We start from the raw sequence: 24,247 nt of genomic DNA on the forward strand, positions 1-24,247 counted from the left end.
AAAAAAAAAAAAAAAAAAAAAAAAATTAGCGGGGACACAAACACTCAGTTCACAGCACTAGTCTTCTTCTTAGCACAGAAGTGAAATAATGCCATTAGGAAAGAAATACTAGCCTTTTCAGAAAAGTAGAGTAGAACAGGGTCAGTCAGTTGTAACTGCTTTTCAAGATTGCCAACTTGAATGCAGTCTGCTAATCGTAGAGTTTTGGATTGTATTTCCAGTTTTTTTTTTTTTTTTTCTAATTACTAGGAGAAAATGCATCTTGTTTACTTCTGAAGCAGATCCTCCTCTTAGAAATTGCACGTGTGGTGGCACCTGACAGCTGCATCTGTCTGTCTGACAACTTCGCTGTGGTGCTTCACAGAAGTCTATGATTTCAAATGAGCTGGTTTCCTTTTGTGTAGGTTTGTTTATTTTTCTTTTCCTTTTTTTTTAAATTTCTAGGCTGATGAGCCCTGAAAACACACTTCTCCAGCCCAGGGAGGAAGAAGGGGTCAAGTATGAGCGTACCTTCATGGCATCTGAATTCCTGGACTGGCTGGTTCAAGAAGGTGAGGCCACTACGAGGAAAGAGGCAGAGCAGCTTTGCCACCGGCTTATGGACCATGGCATCATCCAGCATGGTGAGTGTATCGGGCAGGTTTTGCTGCAGTAACAAACAGCCCCAAATCTTGTGTCTTACAACAGCAAGCACTTATTTCTCACTCATGAATCTGTAAGTCAGCTGCACCTCTGCTTATGCTCAGCTTGTCTCCAAGCTGGGGGTCAAATTCAGGTCTGTGCTCCATGCCTTCCCATTCTGGGACACAGACTAAAGGAATAACCACTGTCTGTGATGCGTTGTTTTTACAGATGACTGCAGTTGCTAAAAAGGGCAGGCAGATTCTTATAGCATCTCCAAAAGCTGCTGCTTGGATATAATGTAACACCACAGCTCTGTATCTAACTGGCTAAAGCAAATCAGGAAATCACATATAACACAGACTTGGGAATAGGTGTCTCCCAGAAGGTTGGTTGTTAGAGGAAAATGAACATTTCCTGAACCTTGATGTAAGCTGCCACATCAGAATTAATCCAAAGAGCCTTCATATAAGTGTCACTTTCCTTTTAGGGCTGAATCATAATGATGCAATGTGAGTTATTGGTTAAGAAGTGTTTTACAGTCAGCCCTCTGTATCTGTGGGTTCTGCATCTGTATATTTAACCAACCACAAATTTAAAGTCTTTGGGAAAAAATTGTGTCCAAACTGCACACGTATAGACATTTTTTCTCATCATTATTCCCTAAACAGTACAATATAGCAACTACTTACACAGCATTTACGTTGTATTGTGTATTATAAGTAATCTAGAGGTCATCTGAAGTATACAAAAGGATATGCATAGGTTTTATGTGTAAGGACCAAGAGAACACTTTCTGCTTTGCCCTCTGAAGGTCTGCTGAAAATCACTGACAAGAGGCAGATTTGTTTTGTTTTGTTTAAGAGAGTCTCCCTCCATTGCCCGGGCTGGACTGCAGAGGCACAATCTCAGCTCACTGCAACCTTCACCTCCCGGGTTCAAGCAATTCTCATGCCTCAGCCTCCTGAGTAGCTGGAATTACAGTGGGATTACAGGCGCACACCACCAGCTACCATGCCCTACTAATTTTTGCATTTTTAGGGGAGAGATTTGCCATGTTGGCCAGACTGGCCTCTTAACTCCTGGCCTCAAGTGATGCACCCACCTCGGCCTCCCAAAGAGCTGCCATTACAAGCATGAATCACCATGCCTGGCCCAAGAGGCGGATTAATAGGCAAAAAGGCATACAAATTCATTATCATGTATGGGAGCCTTCAGAATGAAAACCCAAAGATACGGGGAAAATTGCCCATCGTTATGCTTAGGTTCAACAGAGTATGGACAGTTGTGTAGAAATATGATTGGACAAAAAGGGTGTGATCTAAAGTTAGTGGACTGAGTAGAGAAGCCCAACAAGACTGATCTGTATAGATTCTTTTTGGCCTCTATGCAGCATTCATTCCTTCTGGGTGTGAGGATGGTGTCTCTCTCTGTCACCCAGGCTAGAGTACGGTGGTGTGATCTTGGCTCACTACAACCTCCACCTCCCAGATTCAAGTGATACGCCTGCCTCAGCCTACTGAGTAGCTGGGATTACAGACAGGCACCACAACACCCAGCTAATTTTTGTATTTTTTAGAACAGACAGGGTTTCACCATATTGGCCAGGCTGGTCTCGAACTCCTGACCTCAAGTGATCCACCTGCCTCAGCCCCCCAAAGTGCTGGGATTACAGGTATAAGCCACTGCAGTCAGCTTGGAATGGGAGTCTCATGACCTACAGTTAAACAATGTAGGTAAGACAATTTCTTTATGGCCTGTTTTGACACAGAAAGGCAGAGGGAAAGTTAGGGTAATAGTTTAAGATTTCATGACTGGCTTTGAGGAAATGGGGTTCTGGTTTCTGACACACATTAGGGAAGAGAGATCCCAGTTTTTATGGCTAGCCTTGTGGGGAAATGGGACCGAGAGACAGGAGGGCAGGACAAAGTCAGAGAAACATTTGTTTTTGAGGCTGCTTCTGAGAACTTCATTCTGGGGTATTGTTTTCTGAGTCCCATCACATGCAAAATACTACACCATTTTATATCAGGGACTTGAGCATCCTTGGATTTTGGTATCCGAAGGAGGTCCTAGAACCAATCCCCCATGGATACTGAGGGACAAGTATAGTTATCTTTTCCTGCATAACAAATTACCCCAAAACATAATGTTGCAGAACAATCCAATTTGTTATTTCACGTAGTTTCTGTGGGTTGAGAATTTGAGAGAAGCCTAGCTGGGTTGTTCTGGCTTGGCGTCACTCATGAGGTTGCGGTCAAGATGTTGGCCGGAACTACAGTCATCTGAAGATTTGATAGGCTGGTGCACTCACTTCCACAGGGCTCACTTGTTGCCTAACAAGTTGGCACTGGCTGTTGGCAGGAGTCTTCAATCCATTGCTATAGGGACTTCTTCATAAGACTGCTTGAGAATTCTTATGACATGGCAACCTGGCTTCTTCCAGAGACAGTGACCCAAGAGAGTGAAAGACGGTTGCCACAATGTTATTTTCTAACTGAGCCTTGGAAGCCACACACTCTCATTTCCTCAATAATCTGTTGGTGACAAGGTCAGTCTTATTCAGTGTGGAAGAGGCTACACAAGACACAAATACCATGAGGCAGGGATCGCTGGAGCCATCTTGGAGGCTTGCTCTCGTGAGATCATAGCCTCTGGAGCCCAGCTTCACTAGTTATTAGACACTTACCTTCTCTCATCTGTAAAATGGGGATAACCTCATAGGGTGGCTATAGAAGTAACTGGGTTGGATCTAAAGTACTTGGTTCAGTATCCTGCCCATAGTAAGTGCTTCATCAATTTAATGAATATAGTTGCAAGGTGTAGGCTTGAGACATGAGGAAAGGGCTGGGAACCCCGCAGGCATTTCAGTCTTAGTATGAAAGTCAGTATGAGTCTTTCATGCTGAAAGCACCCTCCCCTACACTTTCCCACCCAGCCTAAGACTTTTAGCCCAAGGGTTCAGAACTTTAAATAGATTAGATGAGGCTCTTACTACTCAAAGTATGGTCCATGAGACCAGCAGTGTCACCTGGGAGCATGACAGACATGCAGAATCTCTGACCATACCTAAATCCTGCTGAATCCAAGTGCTAAGATCCCCAAGTGATTTAAATGCACAATTAAGTTTGAGAATCACTGGACTAGATTTAACTAGATTAGAAAAGATCAGAGCATATTTTATGTAGTAAGAATAGATTAAGTTGGTAGGGTGCAGTAGCTCACGCTTGTAATCCCATCACTTTGGGAAGCTGAGGCAGGCAGATCACCTGAGGTCAGGAGTTCGAGAGCAGCCTGGTCAAAATGGTGAAACCCCATCTGTACTAAAAATACAAAAAATTAGCCAGGCATAGTGGCATGTGCCTGTAGTCCCAGCTACTCAGGAGGCTGAGGCAAGAGAATTGCTTGAACCTGGGAGGTGGAGGTTGCGGTGAGCCAAGATTGTGCTGCTGCACTCCAGCCTGGGTGACAGGGCGAGACTCCATCTCAAAAAAAAAAAAAAAGAACAGAATAAGTATTGTTTTACAAAACTTTTATTTCATTTAGAGATATACTATAAAACATAGGGGCATATGCAGGTGTATATTGGGTTACAACCTAAAAATTATTTGTTATTGTGCATTGGGGTCAAATATTTAGGCAGCCATGGATCTAAAGACATTGCTTAGCATGAGTGACACTGTATTGCAGGCTGCTTTCTCCCGTGCAGTTCTGCCACAGTTGGACGCACAGCTGTCTGCTGGTGACCTAACATGTCTAGCTCTGCTTTAAGTTCACTGAGGAACGGAAGACGGACAGGAATGCACAGTGCTGGTGTGGTCCCTGACCTTAAACAGTTCATAGTATTGTCAGGACTATGAGATTGCAGAAGCAATTAGAGAACAGTAGAAGATGTGCTGTCTATTTCATTTATTTATTTTATACTATGTGCCAGGCACTGTGCTAATCCTTTTACCCTTATTAACTTAATAAACTATGAGGTAGATATCCTTTTATAAATTTTTTGAGACAGAGACTTGCTCTATCACTCAGGCTGGAGTACAGTGGCATGATCTTGGCTCACTGCAACCTCTGCCTCCCGGGTTCAAGTGATCCTCCTGCCTCAGCCTCCCTAGGATCTGGGACTTCAGGTGCATGCCACCACCCCCGGCTAATTTTTTGGTATTTTTAGTAGAGATGGAGTTTCACAGTGTTAGCCAGGATGGTCTCAATCTCTTGACCTCGTGATCCACCCATTTTGGCCTCCCAAAGTGCTGGGATTATAGGCGTAAGCCACTGCGCCCAGCTGATATTCTTTTTTTAAAAAAGTATTGTGATAAGAACATTAATATGAGAGCTACCTTCTTTTATTTATTTATTTATTTATTTTGAGGCAGAGTCTCACTCTGTTGGCCAGGCTGGAGTAAAATGGCTCGATCTTGGCTCACTGCAACCTCCATCTCCCAGGTTCAAGGGATTCTCCTTTCTTAGCCTCCTAAGTAGCTGGGGCTACAGGCACATACCACCATGCCCAACTAATTTTTGTATTTTTAGTAGAGATGGGGTTTTCCCATGCTAGCCAGGCTGGTCTTGAACTCCTGACCTCAAGTGATCCACCTGCGTTGGTCTCCCAGAGTGCTGAGATTACAGGCGTGAGCCACCGTGCTTGGTCTGAGGGCTACCTTCTTAACAAATGTTTAGATGAACAATACTATAGGGACAGCATTCTTATTATCTCCATCTTACAAATCAGGAGGTGAAGGCACCAGTAGGATAAATCATTTGTCTGAGGCCACTCAGTTAATAACGTCCAAATGAACATTACTGCTAATAAGTGTGACCTTGAAATTGGGTGGGATGACTGGGGTTTTCCCCAGTGAAAAATGATAGGTTTGGGTTATAGTTGGTTCTTTCATATCTTTGCTCTACACAGAAAATAGTTAGATGAGGCTAGGCACAGTGGCTCAGCAACTGGCCAATGTGGCAAAATCCCATCTCTATTAAAAAAATCAAAAATTGCCGGGCGCGGTGGCTCAAGCCTGTAATCCCAGCACTTTGGGAGGCCAAGGCGGGTGGGTCACCAGGTCAAGAGATCGAGACCATCCTGGTCAACATGGTGAAACCCCATCTCTACTAAAAAATACAAAAAATTAGCTGGGCATGGTGGTACGTGCCTGTAATCCCAGCTACTCAGGAGGCTGAGGCAGGAGAATTGCCTGAACCCAGAAGGCGGAGGTTGCGGTGAGCCGAGATCGCGCCATTGCACTCCAGCCTGGGTAACATGAGTGAAACTCCGTCTCAAACAAACAAACAAAAAAAAAATCAAAAATTATCTGGGCATGGTGGCAGATGCCTGTAATCCCAGCTACTCAGGAGGCTGAGGCAGGGAGAATCGCTGGAGGCAGAGGTTGCAGCGAGCCAAGATCACACCACTACACTCCAGCCTGGGCGACAGAGCGAGACTCCATCTAAAAAAAAAAAAAGTCAGATGATATCAACTTCTAGGAGAAAACCAGCCTCTTATACTATGATGTACTGACTCACAGTGCATATCCTTGGCTTTAGAAAGAAGATAGAGGATGCTGTGAATGGTTTCCAAATGAATTCCAAGGGATGAATAATTATGCTTCAATTACAGTGTAACTTCGTAATGCTATAAACAGAAACACCATAAAGGTGCAATGTAAAGGACAAAATAAAGGCATTTTTGATAAGATATCTTAACCACAGAAGTATGCTTCCACGGTTGTAGGAGGACTGAATATTCTACATAGAAGCTGGGGTTTCTGAGGGAGTTTCAGTTCGCCAGCACAGTCATTCATTGCTAGGTCACTGGCTGTAACTTGGAGTTATGAAAATACGACCACCATACCTGTGTGTGTTAGAGCTCATGGTAAGCAACAGTCTCTTGAGCAAAGCTTTGAATTGTCTGGCTAGTAATTAATTTCATAGGTTAAACATTAAAGAAAGTCAGCCTTTAGGCTTTGAGCGGAAGGTTTCTGGATAAAAGTGGTTCCCTATTTTGAAACCAGTAGGTGTAAAAATCAGGCATATGAAATTCTAACTAGCTTCATTTATGAATGGTGATGGGCGTACTTTACTTCAGGCAGAAATTGTTGGATGAGTAATAAACATACATGTGTATTTATGTGGATATATATGTGCATGTATATGTACATATTTATACACATGTCTATATGTTGACCACATCTTTACATATTTATCTAGCTTTTTAATTTATAGATGTGTACCATCTATAAAGGCATTAGGCTAAATACTTTACAGATCTTGATATACTGTATAGGTAATATGTATGTGCTTCACACTTACGCTTTGTATGTTGTACTTACTAAATCCTCATAGCAATTTCGTGGCATTAGTAGCAGTATTGCAGTTTTACAGTGAAGAAATCTGGGCTTCAAATCCTTTAAGAGATTTTCTCAAGTTGCATAGCTATCCCATAGCTAGTAGGTGTTGTGTCTTGGAAAGAAGCTTGCCTTGACCTGGGACGTGTGTGACCGGATACAGCTGCCTGGCGCAATGGAATGAACACAGTCTTTGGACGGAGACAGGTTGGATTTAGATGCAGCTTTTTCACCCACTGAGTGGCCACAACTGCATCTTGTAACTTTCCCCTTCCTCATATTTTGAAACCATAAAATTAGAGTTACATGACACACCTTTGAGAGTTTGTTTTTTCAGAGACCTGTGAACATCCACACGTTCCCTGCTGTACTAGAAAGAAGGGTTCAATGTGTAGTTGTTTTTGCGGCTAGGATTTATTACAGTGAAAGGATACACAGCAGGGTCAGCAAGAGAAAAGGGCACATCGGGTAGAGTGTGGAGAAATCCAAGCACAGGTTCCTGTGTTCTTCCTTCTTCTTCTTCCTTTTTTTTTTTTTTTGTTTGTTTGTTTGAGAAGTCTTGCTCTGCCACCAGGCTGGAGTACAATGGCACAGTCTTGGCCCACTGCAACCTCCAACTCCCTGGTTCAAGTGATTCTCCTGCATCAGCCTCCCTGGTAGTTGAGATTACAGGTATGCACCACCACACCCAGCTAATTTTTTTGTTCTTAGTAGAAATGGGGTTTCATTATGTTGGCCAGGATGGTCTTGATCCCCTGACCTCATGATCCGCCTGCCTCGGCCTCCCAAAGTAATCCCTGCTGGGATTACAGGCGTGAGCCATCACGCCCGGCCTATTCTTCCTTCTTAAAGAGACTGCCTCCTCTAGCCATGAAATGCAGTAACACGTGTGCAATATCACCCCCCAGGGAACCCTTGCAGAGGCCAGGGGAAAACATCCCCTTTGCCGTCTGAAGGTTGGCTGAAAAATCAACTCATAAAAGGTAGATTAAATGGAGAAAAGGCAAACCAATTTATTAGTATGTACACAGGGAGAACCAGAGTGATTATGTAATATCTAAATAGGGTACAGATGCTATCTATCCTACTTCTTAGAAGAAAGGGAGATGGGGAAGTGTGAATGATTTTTAGGAGAATTCAATGGGCTTGAAGAATATACAACAGCCTCCTACAAACTCCGTTGGGTCAGCAGAGCAGACCATGGTTTGTGACTAAAGTCCGTCCAGGTTTGTTGACAGACTTCAGTCTTTCTTCCCGCCATCTGAGTTCAGTTAATGAAAACTCAGGGAAGGAACCAGGAGTAAATTGTTTTCTTCTTTGGTGGGTCCAGACTTAGGCAGATAAGGAAGTTCAGGGAACTTTATCCAGTGCTTTGGGGGACACAGGATTGAGGGACAGAAGCTAGGGAGAAGGTCAGATAGTATATCAAACTGCCGTATTTTGGGGTATCCATTTCTGAGCCCTAATACCATGATGAGCTGCAGAGCCAAAGATTTTTACTGGGGGCTTTTCTCTTAAGTACGCTCTGCTTGCTCAGCCAGCCACAACTGCCAGCATTCCAGACTCTCAGAAGGAAGGCAAGTAATCTCCATAAATCACACTGTTTGTACAAAGAGTCCAGGCAGGCCGATACAACACAATTCAGTGCACCAGGTGGGCAAGGTCCTTATCAGTTAGTGACTTGGGAACCTTCCAAAAGCCAAGTTCCCAGATGCTAGCCATGGGCTAGCCCCGTAAGCCGGCCCTTCTGTATTGGGGCTGTTATGGTAACTCTTTCCTGCCCACAATTGTTGGAAGAATTAAATCATTGCACTTTGCAGAAGTTTTAAACACAGCATCTACGTCTTATGGCCCTCAAATGCTAGCTCTTGTACATGATCTGATATACTCTAAATTATAGGTGAAATATATAGAGCTCTTCCTACATTCCAGCCGCTGTTCTAAGTTATGTATTTCCTTTAGTAACTCTGAGTTAGGTATTACAATCATTCTCATTTTTGAGATGAGGCTAAGTAACATGCTGAAGGCTGAACATGGTGGCTCACGCCTGTAATCCTAGCACTTTGGGAGGCTGAGGCAGGCAGATCACTTGAGGTCGAGAGTTGAAGACCAGCTTAAGCAACACAGTGAAACCCTGTCTCTACTGAAAATACAAAAATTAGCCAGGCATGGTGGCATGCGCCTGTAGTCCCAGCTACTCAGGAGGCTGAGGCAGGAGACTTGCTTGAACCCAGGAGGCGGAGGTTTTAGTGAGCTGAGATTGTGCCACTGCACTCTAGCCTGGGTGACAGAGCAAAACTCTGTCTCCAAAAAAAAAAAAAAAAAAAGTAACATGCTGAAGATAAGAGCTAATGAGTGGTAGATTCGAGATTGAAATCAAGGCGGTGTAGCTTCAGAGTCTGTGCTCTTATCCGCTAAAGGAGATGAGATGCTGACTGCAGGCCCCACTAGAAAAAAAATCCTCAACTTCTATTGCATCAGCTGACACAGCCTGGCAGATATTTAAACTATAAAAATTATTAACCTGGGAAATCTACAAATTCTTTCCTGAAACAATGAGCAGGGACTCGGAGAGTTTTGGGTAACCTTTGCAAATGGGATGAACACATTTCTTTTTCTTGAAACAGGGTCTGGCTCCATTGACCAGGCTGGAGTGCAGTAACATGATCACGGCTCGCCACAGCCTCAACCTCCTAGGCTAAGGCGGTCCTCCCACCTCAGCTCCTGAGTGGCTGGGGCTATAGGTGTTCACTACCACACTGGCTAATTTTTGTATTTTTCTTTTTTTTTTTTTTGAGACAGAGTCTCACTCTATCACCCAGGCTGGAGTGGAGTGGTGCAATCTCTGCTCACTGCAATCTTTGCTTCCCAGCTTCAAGCGATTCTCCTGCCTCAGCCTCCTGAGTAGCTGGGATTACAGGCACACGCCACCCTGCCTGGCTAATGTTTTGTATTTTTTTTTAGTTGAGACGGGTTTTATGGTATGGTCTCGATCTCCTGACCTTATGATCCGCCCACCTTGGCTTCCCAAAGTGCTGGGATTACAGGCGTGAGCCACCATGCCCGGCATTTTTGTATTTTTCGTAGTGGGGTGGTGTTGCCAACTTTCCAGCTTGGTCTTGAACTCCTGGGCTCAAGTGATCCTCCAGTTTTTGCCTCCCAAGCTGCCGGGATTACAGGCATAAACCACTGCACAGGGCCTGAACACACTTCTTCACTCACACAAGCTATCTTTCTCAGCTGCCTTAGTAGCCATCCAGCTATTTTCGCAGCCTTAAATGGAGGGAGATGGAAACCAGAGAATCACGTGGGTAAATTGCTCACAGCTGCAGCAGCTGACCCTGGCCTGCCAGGCTACTGCTGCTGTGTCTGGGTGGATAATTTCCCCTTTTAGAACTTTAGTCAGAGCTCTCCAACCATTTCAACACTAAAGCCCTCTTTCTTTTTCTTTTGTTTTAAAAATGTATTTATATAACACTGAGCCATATACAAAGCAGTTTTACATACATTATCTTGTTAATCCTCCCAGTTGCTTGAGAGTAGCTGTGATTATCTCATCCTTCAGTAGAAAGGCAGTAGCAGAGACATTGCTCTGCTGGCCATGAAGAGAGAATTTGGGATCTGCAGCAAAGGAGGCTAGAGGTCACATCTAGGCAGGAATTAACTAGCTCTCTCCAGTAATTAAGGTAATTGATTACAGGCATTAGCCACTACACCCAGTTAGTACCTTCTTTTTCTTCCTTCCGTTTCTTCTTCCCTTGTTTCCCCTTTCCTTTTACCTTAATTACTTTACCAGCACTTTGGGAGGCTGAGGGGGGGACGATTGCCTGAGTACAGGGGTTCGAGACCGGCCTGGGCAACATAGTGAGATCCTGTCTCTTAATAAAAAAAGAAATGAAAAAGAAGATACTGGTGATTGAGGCTAAAGGCAAGATTACATAGAGGAGGAAAAATATTTTTTTTTTCTTTACCTTTCATGAGTTCTTACCTGGGATCTGTTGTAACAAAGGACAGATTAACAAGAGAAAAATGAACAGAAGTTTAATAATATCTATGCTCTCTGTGATACACATTATTACATAGGGTGAAAATTTTGGGTGAAAATCCAGAGAAATGAGCAAATCTCTAGGATAGATCTCAAAAGACTAGTTCATGTCAGTCACATAAGAATAAAGAAAAAAAAAAGGAAGTAGTTCAAATCAGGCATGGTGGCTCATGCCTATAATCCCAGCACTTTGGGAGGCTGAGGTGGGTAGATCACTTGAGGCCAAGAGTTCTAGACCAGCCTGGCCAACATGGTGAAACCCCATCTCTACTAAAAATACAAAAATTAGCCAGGTGTCGTGATGTGTGCCTGTAATCCCAGCTTCTTGAGAGGTCGAGGCAAGAGAATCGCTTGAGCTCAGGAGACATAGGTTGTGGTGAGTGGAGATCTTACCGTTGCAGTCTAGCCTGGACAATGGAGCGAGACTGTACCAAAAAAAAAAAAAAAAAAAAAAAAAAGATGGGAGTATAGTTCAGACTTCAGGCTTAAATATTATTATTCTCTGAAACAAAGAAAAAAAGATGTCACCCAGTTAAGACCACAGGACCAGGAAAAGCACCTTATACAAATGTAAAGTTTGTTATGCAGATTTAGTTCAATACCTTCTCCATTTATTACAAGTCTCTAGTGACTTAGCTTTCTTTCTGTTCCTGGGGCAGAGAGGGAGAGACCTTAACAGAGGGCGTTTCTCAGCTGGGCATGGTGGCTCACACTTGTAATCCTAACGCTTTTAGAGGCCAAGGCAGGAGGATTGCCGGAGCCTAGGAGTTTCAGAGCAGCCTGGGCAACGTAGCAAAATCCCGTCTCTAAAAAAAAAAAAACAAAAAACTTAAAATAAGGACAAAGGGACATTTCCTTTACAGATGTACATTTCTAAAAGGACAACTTTTGGAGCTACTGTTGTGTCTGCAGCTTCTCAAAATAACCAGTACCGAACAGTCCTTATGCCAGGTGGCCGTATTTTGGGGTGGCATGTCGTGAGCTCCATCATGTGCAACTTTCTCAAGACTATATGGCATTAAGAAAAAAATTATTGGGCCGGGCGCGGTGGCTCACGCCTGTAATCCCAGCACTTTGGGAGGCTGAGGCGGGTGGATCACGAGGTCTAGAGATCAAGACCATCCTGGTCAACATGGTGAAACCCCGTCTCTACTAAAAATACAAAAAATTAGCTGGGCATGGTGGCATGTGCCTGTAATCCCAGCTACTCAGGAGGCTGAGGCAGGAGAATTGCCTGAGCCCGGGAGACGGAGGTTGCGGTGAGCCGAGATCGCGCCATTGCACTCCAGCCTGGGTAACAAGAGTGAAACTCCGTCTCAAAAAAAAAAAAAAAGAAAAAAATTATTGACACATTTTAGAAAGGCAGGGAAAACTTTAAGATGATTACAATAGGGGTATTGCAATAGGGAAGACAGATTGGGCTCAACTGAAAATATAGGGACAACTGGGGATTCAGAGTCAAGGAGCACAGCGAGGAGTCAGTAGATGGAAAATTACTAAACAGGAGACGTTGGGTGGGGAGATTCTTGCTCAAGGCAGGCCAAGGACTTAGAAATGAAAGGTGGAGATAACAAACTTGATTGGATATCAAGGGTGAGGGATTGTCAGTACACTGACTTATCAGAGTTCTTTGCTAAAACTGGGCTGGGTAAGCCAAGACGGCAGGATGGCAGGTGGAGGGGAGGGGAAGGGAGCAGCAAGGTGAAGGCCTAGTAGAAAAGCAGGCTTAAAGGAGGCTGGCTGAAGCTTGGTCTGGGAGAGCGTCTGTCAGAGCCAACCTAGCCTTGCTTGCCCAAGCACCCTGACTCTAGCGCAGCTCTCCTACTCTGTTATTCATGCTGTTTATTTATTTATTTTTTTGAGATGGGGTCTCACTTTGTTGCCCAGGCTGGAGTATAGTGAGCCAAGATTGCACTGGGTTCAAGCGATTCTCCTGCCTCAGCCTCCAGAGTAGCTGGGATTACAGGCACATGCCACCACACCTGGCTAATTTTTGTATTTTTAATAGAGACGGGGTTTCACCATTTGGTCAGGCTGGTCTTGAACTCCTGACCTTAGGAAATCCACCTGCCTGGCCCTCCCAAAGTAGTGGGATTTCAGGTGTGAGCCATCACTCCCAGCCCTCTACTCATGCTCTCTTGATATGCATTTGCTAATGTCTTGCCAAGAAGAAGGCTTTCAAGTCAAGAAGAAGAAATAGAGGAGACTTTTCTTTACAGATGGTACCCTGTATCTTAGCCTTTCTTTACCCTTAACTGGAGTGTAAATGCTTTAAGGGTGGAGAATTTTTGTTCATCTCTGTATTCCTATTGGTTTGATACATGTATATATGTGTGTATACACACACACACACACACACACACACACACACACACACACACATAACCTACTCAGCAAAAATGTGTTGAATGAAGAAGTGACAAACGTGACCACTTACCTTTGAGGACTTGGCCTTTGCTGGGCTCAACACTGCCGTTTATACCAGCAGGCTTTCTTTGAATCTAAGCAGCTCCAATCATCACTTCCTTTCAGTATATGGCAGAGCCCACTGACAGTTAAAGGAAATGTTGAAAACAAGGGAACCTGAAGAAGAGGAACTGAAGCAACTCCGGGGATCCAGGAACCGGGATCTAAAGGGTAATCCCTTCCAGCCACCCATAGTCAGGTGAATCAGCTGTTTTCCGCATATGCAGTTACTTTCTCCAGATGCTGATGTTCTAGAGAGGGATCCTTATTGGCTGAGTCCCATCACAGCCTCACCTCTTGACCCTGTGTGGGAACCCTTTGATTGACAGATTCACCAAGTGGGAGAAGGGAGGTAGTCATTCCACTCTCCTCACTCACACCCTGCGAAAAAAGAAAAGAATAAGCAAGCCCAGCAATCAATACACTTGATACTTTTATCTCTCTTTTCAAATTTTCTTTCTTTTCTTTTTTTTGAGACAGCCTTACTCTGTCACCCCGGCTGGAGGGCTGGAGTGCAATGGTGTGATCTCAGCTCACTGCAACCTCCACCTCCTGGGTTCAAGTTATTCTCCTGCCTCAGCCTCCTGAGTAGCTGTGATTATAGGCGCTCACCGCCATGCCCCGCTAACTTTGTATTTTTAGTAGAGACAGGGTATTGCCAATGTTGGCCAGACTGGTCTCAAACTCCTGACCTCAGGTGATCTACCCACCTTGGCCTCCCAAAGTGCTGGGATTACAGGCATGAGCTACTGCACCCCAGCCTCATTTTTCATTAGATGGAGTCTCACTCTGTTATCCAGGCTGGAATGCAGGGGCAAGATCTTGGCTCACTGCAACCTCCACCTTCCGGGTTCAAGCTAGTCTCCTGCCTCAACTTCCCAAGTAGCTGGGATTACAGGTGCATGCCACCACGCCCAGCTAATTTTTTGTATTTTTGGTAGAGATGGGGTTTCGCCATATTGGCCAGGCTTGTCTCGAACTTCTGACCTCAAGTCATTCGCCCGGGTTGGCCTCCCAAAGTATTGGAATGAAAGGTATGAGCCGCCGCACCCAACCATCTCTCTCCTTTTTTAGAAGACGACATTGAGGCATTTGCAACTGGCGTAATCATTCTTAGCTCCTAAATGTTAAACTCTGAACAGAAAAAAAAAAAAAAAAAAAAAAGCTGGGTAGAGTATTTTCTCAATCTACTTTCAATATTTAACATTTCAAGTGTAATCTTAGCAGCAGCCGTAATCTAATCTAATTTTTTACTTTCCCAATTCAGACTTTCTGGGCATTTTCTCACTGTGCTCACTCATATGCTTTGGCCCTGTGTTACTTTTTATTATAGCTGAATCCAATGCAGGAGGAAAAACAGACACAGCCAGAATACTGCTGTAATGTAAATAGAAAGGAACAGGTTGCTTCATAGAGGGCTAAGACGCTGGCACACAATATAGGGTTGTTTCAGGTTAAAGGAAAATGTACCTACAACAGCACCAAGCCTTAACTTTTCAGGAAGTATGAAAGGAATACAGGATGCCTTATCTTATGTAATCTTCTGAAAGAAGAGTGTTATGCACACAGACCAGAGGGTTTTTTTTTTTTTTTTTAATCTCTCTTTTTTTCTGTTTTTTTTTTTTTCTTTTTAAAGATGGGGTCTTGTCGGCCGGGCGCGGTGCCTCATGCCTGTAATCCAAGCACTTTGGAGGCCAAGGTGGTCAGATCACCTGAGGTCGGGAGTTCAAGACCAGCCAGACCAACATGGTGAAACCCCAACTTAAAAAAAAAAAAAAATTAAAAAAAAAAAAAGATGGGGTCTTGGCTGGGCACAGTGGCTCACACATGTAATTCCAGCACTTTGGGAGGTCAAGGTGGGTGGATCACGAGATTGGGAGTTCGAGACCAGCCCGGCCAACATGGTAAAACCCTGTCTTTACTAAAAATATAAAAATTAGCCTGGTGTGGTGGCAGGTGCCTATAATCCCATCTACTTGGGAGGCTGAGGCAGAAGAATCACTTGAACCCAGGAGGCAGAGGTTGCAATGAGCCAAGACCAGGCCACTACACTTCAGCCTGGGCAACGGAGTGAGACTCTGTCTCAAAAAGAAAAAGGGAGGGGGCTCTTGCTATATTGCCAGGCTGATCTTGAACTCCTGGGGTCAAGTGATCCTCCCACCTCAGCCTCTCAAAGTTCTGGAATTACAGGAATGAACCACCGTGCCCATTTGAGGTTTTCCTTTTGTAAACAATGCCATATCTATGAATATTTCTTTCCTTCTTGACGTTAGTGCAAACATTGCCCATTGTATATAAACTACTTCTCGAGGTACAATCTATGCTTGCTTTTGAAGCCTGTGTTCCTACCCACTCTTGCCTCAGTCCTGACAGCTTGTCACCCAGTGTCCCCTGCAGTATGTGGTCCACTTTGCCCAAGCATACACTTTTACAGGAGCACACAGAAATCTTCAAACACAAGTGCAAGATCTCTGTGTAGTTGAGGTATATTCAAAGTGTGCAGTCTTCTACTGAGTGCTCAGTGTGGCCTTATCTGGTCATTTAAATCCTCATCTGGGTTTAAGTGGTCGTTTTCAGTGGCGCCTGCAGGCTGGGGTCTTAGGCTTACTAGAAGAACATATCAGGATTCTCTATCTCATGGGTGGAACAGAGAGTTCTAACTGCGATTCTGATATGCTCCATTCTCACTCCTCCCCATCAAGGAGTGCTGTTATATTAAGCTCCAGTTCCTGATGAATATGAGCTAGATCACAGTAGTCAATGGAAGGCAGGGGCTGAGGGATAAGGGGACCAAAATTGAGAGGCTCTCCTTTAAGCAATGAATTGTTTACATTCTTTCCGTCGTAGATCTTTTTTCTTTTTTTGAGTCGAGTTTCGCTCTTGTCACCCAGGCTAGAGTGCAATGGTGCGATCTCGGCTCACTGCAACCTCCGCCTCCTGAATTCAAGGGATTCTCCTGCCTCACCTCTGAATAGCTGGGATTACAGGCACCCACCATCACACCTGGCTGGTTTTGTATTTTTAGTACAGACGGGGTTCCTCCATGTTGGTCAGGATGGTTTCAAACTCCCGACCTCAGGTGATCTGCCTGCCTCAGCCTCTCAAAGTGCTGGGATTACAGGCGTGAGCCACCGCACCTGGCCACAGACCATTTTATTTTTTCCTAGCCCTGATCCTTGAGTCAATCTTGGGTGAGCTTCTAGGGTTAGCCCCTTCGCAGCCGGGCGGCTAGGGGGTTTGGGTTGGGATTTCTGTCTGTGACCCAGGCTCTTGTTATGCAGGTATAAATAACGATTATTCTCAGTCATTTCAGCCTTGCTGCACTGCCGTCTCTCATGATTCTTCCTCTAGAATTTTTCCACTAGCCTCTTCTGGCTTTTGATTCTGAGCCGCTCACTTTAACTCAGTTTCTGTTAGCTGATACTCTCATCTCAGATAGTACATCTGGGTAATTTTTTGTGTTTGGCTCTCTGGTTCTTTGGAAAAACTCCTTTCTATCTTCCCTCTCCCTGATCCTGACTCACCCCCACTCTGGCCAGGAATGGATAAACAAGTCCAAGTATGTTAATACCAGGGAGTAACTACCAGGAATAAAACTGAGCATAAATAAACTCATCAGTGTGACCACGGAACAATATAAGGATGAAATTTAAGAAGGAGTTTCACTCACACTCACATACATCTATCCTGATTACAACTGGAAAAATATGTGTGTTGATTAATGTTCATAATCGGTTTTCACTTAGAGAGTAATGTTTCAAAAAAGTATTTGTAGGTTATTTTTCGGGGTTTCACCATGTTGGTCAGGCTGGTCTTGAACTCCCGACCTCAGGTGATCTGCCCGCCTTGGCCTCCAAAGTGTTTGAATTACAGGCATGAGCCACCACGCCTGGCCTGTAGGTTATTTTTAAATTAACATTTTAAAGGCTAGAACCTTTCTTTTTCTTTTTCTTTTTTTTTTTTTTTTTTTTTTTAGACAGAGTCTGGTTCTGTCACCCAGGCTGGAGTGCAATAGCTTGATCTCACTTCACTACAACCTCTGCCTCCTGGGTTCAAGCAAGTCTCCTGCCTCAGCCGCCAGAGTAGCTGGGATTACAAGCATGTGCCACCACACCCGGCAAAGTTTTTTGTATTTTTAATAGAGACGGGGTTTCACCATATTGGCCAGGCTGGTCTAAATTCCTGGTCTTGTGATCCACTTACCTTGGCCTCCCAAATTGCTGGGATTACAGGCGTGAGCCATGGCGCCCAGCCCTGAAGGCTAGAGCCCTTCATCTAGCTTTTTTTCTTTTCTTTTGAGATGGAGTCTTGCTCTGTTGCCCAGGCTGGATGCAGTGGCACAATCTTGGCTCACTGCAACCTCTGCCTCCCAACCACAAGTGATTCTCCCACCTCAGCCTCCTGAGTAGCTGGGACTACAGGTGTGGCTAATGTTTGTATTTTTCATAGATACAGGGTTTCACAATGTTGCCCAGGCTGGTCTTTAACTCCTGACCTCAAGTGATGCACCCATCTCTACCTCCCAAAATGCTGGGATTACAGGTGTGAGCCACTGTGCCCAGCCCTGCTCTCTTTCTAGAAAGCTTCTCATTACTTTCTTTCTCCTCTAAGTGATGACATTTGACCCAACAAGGAGCTCACTCCACCCACTTCCAACCAAGAAAGGCCTGCGTATCAGGATTCATATCTTTAAATTTTATTTAGCCACTCCCCTGGCTGTCCCAGGTTTTGGTCATATTGGCAGTTGGCAAAGCCTCCAGGGAAGGGGTGGGTGTTGGTTTTGTCCCATTGGCTCCCTCCTGTGACTGTGAAATCCTTCTTGGTGCTGAAAACATAACCTCAATGGGGGATTCCCATTAAATGGGAACATAATGTGCTTCCTCATCAAAATAAGGGAAATGGGATGGAGGAGAGAGTGTGAGAAAAACTGCAACAACTCTTGATCATTTGCTTTGCTCAAGACAAGTGTCATCTTCTATGGCAAATGGCTTTCAAGGTGTACCCGAGGAAAGGGTGAACTTGTTTGTTGGTTGGCTGTTCTGTTCTTGTGGGAAGTCAGCCGCTAAACTACTGCTACCCAGTGAAAATGTGCTGGGAGCCACCAAGACAATCTACATATATGATTTTAAATTTTCTAGTAGGAATAGCAAAAAAAAAAGGAATAGGTTACATTAATCTTCATAATATACTTTAACTCGCTGTCTCCAAAATATTATCATTTTAAAATACAATCTATATGAAAAATATAAATTAGCAACTTTACATTTCTTTATACTATGTCTTCAAAATCTAGTGTGTATTTTACTTACTATTTTACTTAATCAGACTCACATTTCAAGGCTCACGTGGCTAGCGGCCACCATCTTGGAGAACACAGCTCTAGATGGTTTTGACACCAGCAGAGGGCAGCATGGTGTCCTGGCCAGTGTGCATTTCATTTTTCTTTCTTTTTTTATTTTGGAGATGGAGTTTTGTTCTTGTTGCCCGGGCTGGAGTACAATGGCACAATCTCGGCTCACTGCAACCTCCGCCTCCCAGGTTCAAGCGATTCTGCTGCCTCAGACTCCTAAGCCTCTGGGATTACAGGCATGCACCATGACAGCCGGCTAATTTTTGTATTTTTCGTTGAGACGGTTGGCCAGGCTGCTCTCGAACTCCTGACCTCAGGTGACCCATCCGCCTCGGCCTCCCAAAGTGCTGGGATCACAGGCCTGAGCGACCTGGTCCGGCCGCATGTCATTTTTCAGCCCCTTATCTCTGTGATCTTTGTTCCTTGTCTCAGATTTCTGATAGCTGTATTTTTACAGCCTGATTTGGACATCTAAATAAAGTGGGTACCAGACACATACGTAACAACAAATGTTCTCCCTTCCCCAGCACCATGGTTTCACAATCCTATTTTCTTTCTCTCAGTTTTTGATGAGGAAGCTAAAGCCCAAAGGTATTAGGATGTCATCCAAAGAAAGCACAGTAAATGGCATGAGGAGAAATAGAACGGTAGTGTTTGACTCCAGAGTCCAAGTTCCAAACAACTGTGCTACGGCCTCCATGAGAAACAATTCCTGTGCTGTTTTAGGTTCTCCTAAAGAATCAAAACAATGTCCACCAAACTGCTAATGTATGGCTTCCAAATTGAATTTACACGATTCTATACTGCCAATTATGTTGGAGGAGGAGTCTATTCAGGTCTAGTTACGGCTTCAATTTTCTACGTCTTCTTTCCACTGTTTTTACCTTTGATTTTTTATATTTCCAGACATCAAAAATGTAGGATGGGCACGGTGGCTCACGCCTGCATTCCCAGCACTTTGGGAGGCCAAGGCAGGCAATCGTTTGAGCCCAGGAAATCAAGATAAGCCTGGGCAACATGGTGAAACACCACCTCTACAAAATATCAAAATAATTAGCCAAGTGTGGTGGTGCATGCCTGTAGTCTCAATTACTCAGGAGGCTGAGATAAGAGGATTGCCTGAGTCTGGAAAGGTTGAAGCTACAGTGAGCAGTGATTGTGTCACTGCGCTCCAGCCCAGGCAACACAGCAAGACCCTGTCTCAAAAAAAATAAAAAAATGTAGTTGGCTATCATTGTTTAGACTGGACTTGATTTTGGCAATTCTCTTAAATTCCTAATCTTCAGGCTGGGCTCAGTGAATCACACCTGTAATCCTAGCATTTTGGGAAACCAAGGCAGGCGAATCACAAGGTCAGGAGTTCAAGACCAGCCTGGCCAAAATGGTGCAACCCCATCTCTACTAAAAATACAAAAAATTAGCTAGGCATGATGGCGGACACCTGTAATTCCAGCTACTCGGGAGGCTGAGGCAGGACAATCACTTGAACCTGGGAGGGAGAGGCGGAAGTTGCAGTGAGCTGAGATCATGATGCTGCACTCTAGCCAGGGTGACAGTGCAAGGCTCTATCTCAAAAAAAAAAAAAAAAAAGAAATTCCTTGTCTTAATTGCGGAGTTCTTTGGAGTTTTCCTGGCAGCGGAACAATATTATTAATGACATATTAGCATTCTGGAGACCCGGTCTTTCAGGAGCTATTGGTTTCTACATATTAATTTCACTTGCTTTGGATAAAAGAATATGTATCATAGCTTCTTTTCCACAAATGGAAAAGTGGAGGTCTAGGGACTGAATATAACGTAACTGAAGATTCCTCTGTTCTGTTGCAGGGGAGTCTGAGCCACATTGCTAGAAGGCATGTCTTCCAATAGCTTGACTTCCTGTTTAAGCAGCTTCATGGCTTCTGAGTCAAGCATAGTTTGTTACATGATACGGGCTTCACGTAGATAGAACATGTTTGTTCCCTAAGCTTTTGATCTTATGTCTCCAGACTTGAATTTGGGATGCTATCTGGATTGTGTTTAGCAGCAAATAACAGAAAGTGCAGTAAAGACAGTTTAAGCAGTGAAGTTTCTCTGCCTCCTGAAGTGAGATGCCCCCAGGTCTAGAATCCCAGGCTGACACTGAGACTTCGACACAGGCACTGTCCCTCTCTCTCTGTTGTTCTGAGTGTGCTCCAGGCCTCGTGTCTGCACTCTGGGCAGGAAGAACAGGGAATGACAGAGTTAAGGGCACAGAGGTGTCACCTAGCAAGACTTTGCTTTTTATCTGGGAAGAGTCGTCTGTCCCAGGGATTTCATCCTACATCTCATGGGCCAGCACTGTGTCACATGGTCACCCCATGCTGGAAGGCAGTTGGTGACTCTGAAGGTTTTGGCTGGGCACATCTACTGCCCTGAGCAAAATTCTTAAGGAGGAAGAAAGGGAGATTGGGTTTGAATAGGCAGCTAGCACTGTCAGCTGCAAGGACAAATGTCTTTTTCATTAAAAAACTAAGCAAACTTCCTTATGAAACATACACTTTTAAGGAGCAGCTTTCTTCCTGTGTCCGCACAAAGAGCTCCTTATAGCTCTAAGCTAGATATAAAAGCAGATGGGTATAGCAATGTTAATGTCTCAGCTTCAACACATGTACCATGGTTATGTTAACATTTGGGGGTGCTGGATGAAGGACGAAAGGGAGCTATCTGTGCTATCTTTGCATCTTTTTCTCTTTTTTTGAGATGGACTCTTGCTCTGTCTCCCAGGCTGAAATGCAGTGGTGCAATCTCAGCTTACTGCAGCCGAGTAGCTGAAGTTACAGGTGCGCAGTATCACGTGCAGGTAATTTTTGTATTTATTTACTTATTTTTTTGAGACAGAGTCTTACACTGTCTTCCAGGCTGGAATGCAGCAATGCCGTCTTGACTCACTGCAACCTCTACCTTCCAGGTTCAAGCGATTCTCCTGCCTTAGCCACTCAAGTAGCTGGGATTACAGGCACCCGCCACCACACTCAGCTACTTTTTTGTATTTTTAGTGGAGATGGATTTGAGCATGTTGGCCAGGCTGATCTCAAACTCCTGACCTCAAGTGAGGAGGTTGCTTGCCTCGACCTTCCAGAGTTCTGGGATTACAGGCGTAAGCCACCGTGTCTAGCCTTCTTTGCAGCTTTTCTATAAATCTAATTATTCTAAAATATAAAGTTTTTTTTAAAAAAGTGGGTGAGTTTTTTTCTCTGCATCTTCTATCAATTTTAAAGCTATGAACAATATAGAAAATGTATAAAGACAGTTTAAAAAAAAGACTATGTATTGCCACTTCTATCTTCCTTTTCTGAACTTCAGCCTCTTCCTCCCTTGAGGATCTGTTGACATACTATCTCTTCTGTCTCAAAAGCAGCAGCTGATAAATTACTATGCAGCAAAGCACCGACAGGTTAATATTGTAAACTTCCTGGGAATACTACAAAAATGCCAAGCAGGAATGAGGCTTTGGGAAGGAATTTTCACACCTTGGGGTTCCTGGGAAGGATTTTATTTCAGTATTCCCACTATCACACTGGGTGTTCTCTGTGTTGCTAGCTCTGCTGAATTTATCTGATTCAGGTAGGATGCTTCCTTTTCCCCCGAGACCACCTAGAGTTACTTCTAGACTCTTCTATATAAATAAGGTCTGAAAAGTCTTCTACCTTGGAAAGATATCCTTTCTGTTCTGACACCCTGGGCCCTTGCTTGGAAGCACACATGGCTAATATTTATGGAATGCTTCTATAGACCAGGGACTCTATTAGGCCTTTTATTTTATTTTTAAATTTTATTTTATTAAAAAATATTTTATTTTTATTATACTTTATGTTCCGGGGTACATGTACAGAACGTGCAGGTTTGTTAAATAGGTAAACACGTGCCATGGTGGTTTGCTGCACCCATCAACCTATCATCTACATTAGGTATTTCTCCTAATGCTATCCGCCCCCTAGCTCCCCACCCCCCAAGAGGCCCCAGTGTGTGATGTTCCCCTTCCTGTGTCCATGTGTTCTCATTGTTCAACTCCCACTTATGAGTGAGAACATGTGGTGTTTGTTTTTTTTTGTTCCTGTGTTAGTTTGCTGAGAATGATGGTTTCCAGCTTCATCCATGTCCCTGCAAAGGACATGAACTCATCCTTTTCTATGGCTGCATGGTATTCCATGGTGTATATGTGCCACATTTTCTTTATCCAGTCTATCCTTGGTGGGCATTTGGGTTGGTTCCAATTCTTTGCTATTGTGAATAGTGCTGCAGAAAACGTATGTGTACATGTGTCTTTATAGTAGAAAGATTTATAATTCTTTGGGTATATACCCAGTAATGGCAAATGATATTTCTGGTTCTAGACCCTTGAGGAATTACCACCGTGTCTTTCACAATGGTTAAACTAATTTATGCTTCAACCAACAGTGTAAAGGCGTTCCTATTTCTCCACATCCTCTCCAGTGTCTGTTGTTTTCTGACTTTTTAATGATTGCCATTCTAGCTGGCATGAGATGATATCTCATTATGGTTTTGATTTGCATTTCTCCAGTGACCGGTGATGATGAGCATTTTTTTCACATTTGTTGGCCGCATAAATGTCTTCTTTTGAGAAGTGTCTGTTCATATTCTTCACCCATGTTTTGATGGGGTTGTTTGTTTTTTTCTTGTAAATTTAAGTTCCTTGCAGATTTTGGATGTTAGCCCTCTGTCAGATGGATAGATTGCAAAAATTTTCTCCCATTCTGTAGGCAGCCTGTTCACTCTGATGATAGTTTCTTTTGCTGTGCAGAAGTTCTTTAGTTTAATTAGATCTCATTTGTCAATTTTGGCTTTTGTTGCCATTGCTTTTGGTGTTTTAGTCATGAAGTCTTTGCCCATGCCTATGTCCTGAATGGTATTGTCTAGGTTTCTTCTAGGGTTTTTATGGTTTTAGGTTTTATGTTTAAGTCTTTAATACATCTTGAGCTAATTTTTGTATAAGGTGTAAGGAAGGGGTCCAGTTTCAGTTTTCTGCATATGGCTAGCCAGTTTTCCCAACACCATTTATTTTTTATTTATTTTATTTTTTTAGAAACGAGGCCTCCCTATGTTGCCCAGGCTGAAGTGCAGTGGCTATTCACAGACGTGATCCCACTACTGATCAGCACGGGAGTTTTGACCTGCTCTGTTTCCGACCTGGGCTGGTTCATCCCTCCTTAGGCAACCTGGTGGTCCCCCGCTCCCAGGAGGTAACCATATTGATGCTGAACTTAGTGTGGACACCTGATTGGCATAGCACATTACAGCCCAGAACTCCTGGACTCAAGTGATCCTCCAGCCTCAACCTCCTGAGTAACTGAGACTATAGGCACACACCACCGCACCCAGCCCAACACCATTTATTAAATGGGAAATCCTTTCCCCATTGCTTGTTTTTGTTGGGTTTGT

General features: G+C 43.9%; 1 protein-coding gene across 2 annotated transcripts in view; it reads left to right on the plus strand.

Annotated features, from left to right (window-relative positions):
- The window catches only part of DEPTOR (DEP domain containing MTOR interacting protein), a 186,819-nt gene that overhangs the window by 88,982 nt on the left and 73,590 nt on the right, over nt 1–24,247 (plus strand). For both annotated transcript variants that reach the window (XM_032252670.1, XM_032252673.1), the window contains exon 4: nt 445–623. In XM_032252670.1, coding sequence (XP_032108561.1) covers nt 445–623 — 179 coding nt within the window. The remainder of the gene's footprint in view (nt 1–444; nt 624–24,247) is intronic.

The sequence above is a fragment of the Sapajus apella genome, unplaced genomic scaffold (genome assembly GCF_009761245.1).
Source record: "Sapajus apella isolate SASKATOON/1434 unplaced genomic scaffold, GSC_monkey_1.0 scaffold3, whole genome shotgun sequence".
Taxonomy (NCBI): domain Eukaryota; kingdom Metazoa; phylum Chordata; class Mammalia; order Primates; family Cebidae; genus Sapajus; species Sapajus apella.